General features: G+C 45.6%; 1 protein-coding gene across 1 annotated transcript in view; it reads left to right on the top strand.

Moving 5' to 3' along the window:
• Hal (histidine ammonia-lyase) overlaps positions 1 to 3485 on the top strand; it is a 26512-nt gene extending 23027 nt beyond the window's left edge. Inside the window, exons 18-20 of the mRNA XM_005358159.3 lie at positions 384 to 492; positions 591 to 660; positions 2705 to 3485. Coding sequence (XP_005358216.1) covers positions 384 to 492; positions 591 to 660; positions 2705 to 2845 — 320 coding nt within the window. The 3' untranslated portion in view covers positions 2846 to 3485. The remainder of the gene's footprint in view (positions 1 to 383; positions 493 to 590; positions 661 to 2704) is intronic.
• The last annotated feature ends 1129 nt before the right edge of the window (positions 3486 to 4614 follow it).

Below are 4614 nucleotides of genomic sequence, written 5' to 3'. Positions count from 1 at the left end.
TATATATATATATATATAAGGGGAGTTCTATATATATGAGGGGAGTTTCCCTTCCCCTCATCTCCTCCCAGATCCTCTCCACCCACCCAACAAAACACCTTTTTTCTCTCCCCCTAGGAAACAGAAAGACCAATAAAACAAATAACAGACCGGACTAAAATAAAGTCAAGCAAACAGAAGAAAAGGGGGAAAGCACATAACACTGGTTGTAATAGGTGAACGTCCGTAATGGACGTTTGTAATGGCAGGCAGTTTCTTTCTCTCGACACACAGAAATCCATGTTCGTGTACTTGACTCCTGGTAGTTGCAACTCTGGGTGATTTCAGCTCCACAGGAAGAAGCCGGACTTGAACCAACCGCTGCTTCCCTGTTTCTGTTTTAGTGTTGGCCATCGAGCTCCTGGCTGCCTGCCAGGGCATAGAGTTCCTACGCCCCCTGAAAACAACCACTCCGCTGGAGAAGGTTTATGACCTGGTGCGCTCTGTAGTCAGGTAAAGTCAACGGGTCTCCGGGACCCACTCCATTTCAGAACGGTGGATCTCTACAGAGGCAGGTGTGTGGCTGACGGCTTGATCTGCTTTCTCTGAAGGCCCTGGATAAAAGATCGCTTCATGGCCCCGGACATCGAAGCAGCCCACAGGCTACTTCTGGAGCAAAAGGCAAGCTGACGGCTTCATGGCTGTGGGAAAGTGAATGGGGGCTGGGTGTGGAGAGCTGTCTGAGCCTTTCTCTCCTGACTGTTCCCAGGGAGAGAACACAGAGGGATAGAGCTGATTTGCAAGGTGACTATTGCCAGCTGATAGCCCCCCAAAGGCCTAGCTTGAACCCAAATACCAACTGTGGAAGAATTAGAGGCAGAAATAGGCTTTAAATGGAATGAATGTGGAGGCAGTATTCCTGAGGAGACTATTCATGAAGGTAGCCCATTAACCTTCTCTACATGCCCTCTGCCCTGCTAAAACACCTCATCCTGCTGATGTTGGCACAGCTGCCACCACCAAATGAAGACGACCCTGTAAAGTCCCAGGGTTCCCTTGTGTCCCTGCATCTGCCTGGCTCAGCAAGATCATTTTCTTTACTGCTTATCTCCTCTGATTATATCGGCCAAGGACTTAGGCAATTGATACAGGTGCCTTAAGGGCGGGTCAGCTTTCAAATGCATACAAACAAAAAAATGCATACACCCTATGCAAATTAATATATATGCATATTTTACAATGTACTTATACATGTCTCATGTATATGTAATCCATATAATACTTTTTACATATATGTCATATATACATACACACATTTATATATACACATATTTATATATTTTTCATATACACACATACACACACTTTTATATATGCAAAGACACATTTATATATACATTTATGTATATACACATTTATGTATACATATGCATACACACATTTTATATATGTGCAAACACACATTTATATATATATACACACACATATATACACACACACACATTTTGTTTTAATGCTTTAAAACCTTTAGAGTCATTAGAGTCCCATTCCCTAGAGTCTCTTGATTTCCCTTAGAGCTGTGACCTTGTTCTGGGGGAACAAACTTGCCCTTGAAACTTCACATCTCTGATTTCAGGAGGTGCACCCCATGTCCTTTGAGGGAACACGTCTTCCAGCGAGGGCCTAGCCTGTGAAGAATGCATGTTCTTTTTCAGATTTGTTTCAGATAGTACCTCATGCTATGTTAGCTCAGGCTAGCTCAAGATAACTGAGCAGCTCAGGCTGGCAGCAAGCTCACAGCAGTCTTCTTCCCTCAGTGTATTCTAGAACCAAGGGTGTTAGGATTCAGGCAGGGGCCACCACTGCACAAGCTAAGAGTTTATTTTGTGAGGGCATAGAACGGGAAAGATTCCTTGGCTGTCAGTTGCCACTGGCAGAAAGAAAAGAAACTACACACCAAAAATGGGGCCTTAAGGAAATAGGTTGGTAGACGAAGAGGAAAACCTGGCCATGCGTGTGACAGTCTTATCATCGTATACAAACCTAGCTTCTATCCCATAGTTCTCAGATGAAGGTGGAAGCTGACTCTGGCTTGTCCCAGGGGATGCTTATGGGGCTGGGCGACAGGCTGCATTTGCATACTGGTGGTCATAGAAACACAACCTCAGAGGAACTCATTGGACCTTTCAGCTCCCAAGCCTCAAGCACTGTCCTATCCACCAGCCCTGAGTAAGCGTCCAGAATCTCTCTGTGAGCTGCCAAGGTTCTGTTTTGGTTTTTGTGGATTTGCTTGTTTGGCTCTGGAGTAGGAAGCAGCTTAAAACCCTTTACAATGTGAGCTTGGTTTTGGACTTTGTCTTTTAAAATCCTTTAATGCAACTAATTAACACAAGAGTGTGTCAGATGGCTCAAAATATAAGCAAACAAGCTGCTACACGTTTGGCCAGGTATGGAGCGCGCTTTGGTTTGGGGTGAAGCTCTCATTTCTTCATAGCGCGTGAAACAACCTTATCCATATATTTTTTTGTTGTTGTTTTTTTCGAGACAGGGTTTCTCTGTGGTTTTGGAGCCTGTCCTGGAACTAGCTCTTGTAGACCAGACTGGTCTCGAACTCACAGAGATCCACCTGCCTCTGCCTCCCGAGTGCTGGGATTAAAGGCGTGCGCCACCACCGCCCTGCATTCCTTATCCATATTTTGACTTTGTTTCCTTCCTTGCCTTTCAGGTTTGGGAAGTTGCAGCACCGTACATCGAGAAATACAGAATGGAACACATCCCGGAGTCCAGACCACTTTCTCCAACTGCGTTTTCATTAGAATCCCTGCGAAAGAATTCAGTCACCATCCCTGAGTCCGACGATCTTTAACGGGCTTCCTCGTGGTGGGGCACATCGGATGTGCCTGAGTCCAGCACAGCAGTGGTGTGCTGAAGGGGAGGCCCAGGAACTGCCCATGATGTATAGAACTCATCTCTTTTCAAACATGCTCTGGTTAGGCCCGTGGCAGAATGCAGCCGCTGTCTCCAGAGCCTTGTTGCCATGGTGGCTGGCTCAAGAGCCTTGTTCTTGTTGCCATGGTTCAAGGAGTGCTGGCTGTCTTCAGGTGGTGGCGTTTTCTTTCTTGGCCATTCTTTTTTTAAGGATGGCCATAATTCCTTAGGTCTGTTTTTACTCTTAGTCTTAGGGAAATCATTATTTCAGAACATTCTTCTTAAAAACATTAGATTTTTGTGAACTTCTAGAAGCTTATCTATAGAAACTCTCGACTGACTTTCTCCGATCGATTGGACCATACCATAACCTGACAAATATGCCTCAATTCAGAATTTGTTCTTAAGCCTTTCCTCCTTCTGCTAATTGAATCATAGAAAAAAGTCTTTAGTAAGAGGAGCTAGCTCAGGGGGGGGGGTGGTGCATAATTGAGTTCCATAACTGAGTTCATAGTGAGGATCCAAATTGAGTTCAGATTGTGAGCTTCAGTGTAAAAAAATAAAAATAAAAAGCTGGGTGTGGTACTGGGCACCTGACCGCTGGGGGGGGGGGAGACAGAGACAGGCAGCTCCTGAGGTCTCACTGCTCAGCCTGTCTTGCAGAAATAGTGAGTTCCAGGTTCCGTGAGAAACCCTGCCTCAGAGCAATGGTGCAGGAAGTGCTAGACAAAGACATATAACATTTACCTTCTGGGGTCCACATGTGCACAGGAGCAAGTGCACATGTAAACATACACATTCACACACACACACACACACACACGAGGAGGGGAACAGGTTTGAAGCCATTAACTACAGAGGTTACCAGTTCTTTTCTGGGGGGTTGCTTTTGGTTGTTATCTGTGCCCTGTGCTTAAATCACCCCTCAAAGAATGAAAAGGGGGTTGAACATAAAGATTGCCCTGGCCGCGCCATGCCTTCCGTATTTCTCCACGCACTACACACATCTCCGAAATGCTTGGTCATGTGCTCAAGTTGAAGTTCCAAGTTAGTCCTGTCCCCTCCCATAACTTAGTACTCCATTCACCTGTCGGTAATAACTTTGCTAAGCATCCGCCTGTTGCACCGATGAAGCATTTGGGTGTGGGGGTGGGAGCCAACCCACTGCCAGCAATAGGTAATCATTAAAATTTGAGTTTTGTTGACTCAGGTCAGATGGGGCCTTCAGATATGTTTCCCAATCTCTGGCTCTCCCTCAAGCAGATAAAGAAGACTTTGTGTAATTGTTCAGAAGGGTCACATGACCTTGTGACATCCCAAGGCGAAGATCGATGACTTTATACCCATCACTGTAAAGGTGTACAAAACCCTGCGTGTGCAAAACCCTGAGTGTACAAGAATCTGGAAGTGTGGCTAGAAAGACTGTAGTTAGTTAGTAGAAAACACATGCCAGCATCCCTCCCTGGTCACAGACTACAGGGGTGCAAGAGGTAACCCCCAGTCTATTGCCACTCTTCTGAGCATGCCTTGTTCACAATCACTGCCTTCAGCAATTCAAGAGGTGAAAACGGGCCCAGGAACAGGCTTAAGTGCAGGTTATTCTTGGTGTGGCTTTTTGTTGAATATCAACACACACACACACACACACACACAGAGAGAGAGAGAGAGAGAGAGAGAGAGAGAGAGACAGAGAGAGAGAGAGACAGA

Source organism: Microtus ochrogaster, chromosome 24, assembly GCF_000317375.1.
Source record: "Microtus ochrogaster isolate Prairie Vole_2 chromosome 24, MicOch1.0, whole genome shotgun sequence".
Taxonomy (NCBI): domain Eukaryota; kingdom Metazoa; phylum Chordata; class Mammalia; order Rodentia; family Cricetidae; genus Microtus; species Microtus ochrogaster.
This window is presented reverse-complemented; position numbering and strand designations above follow the sequence as displayed.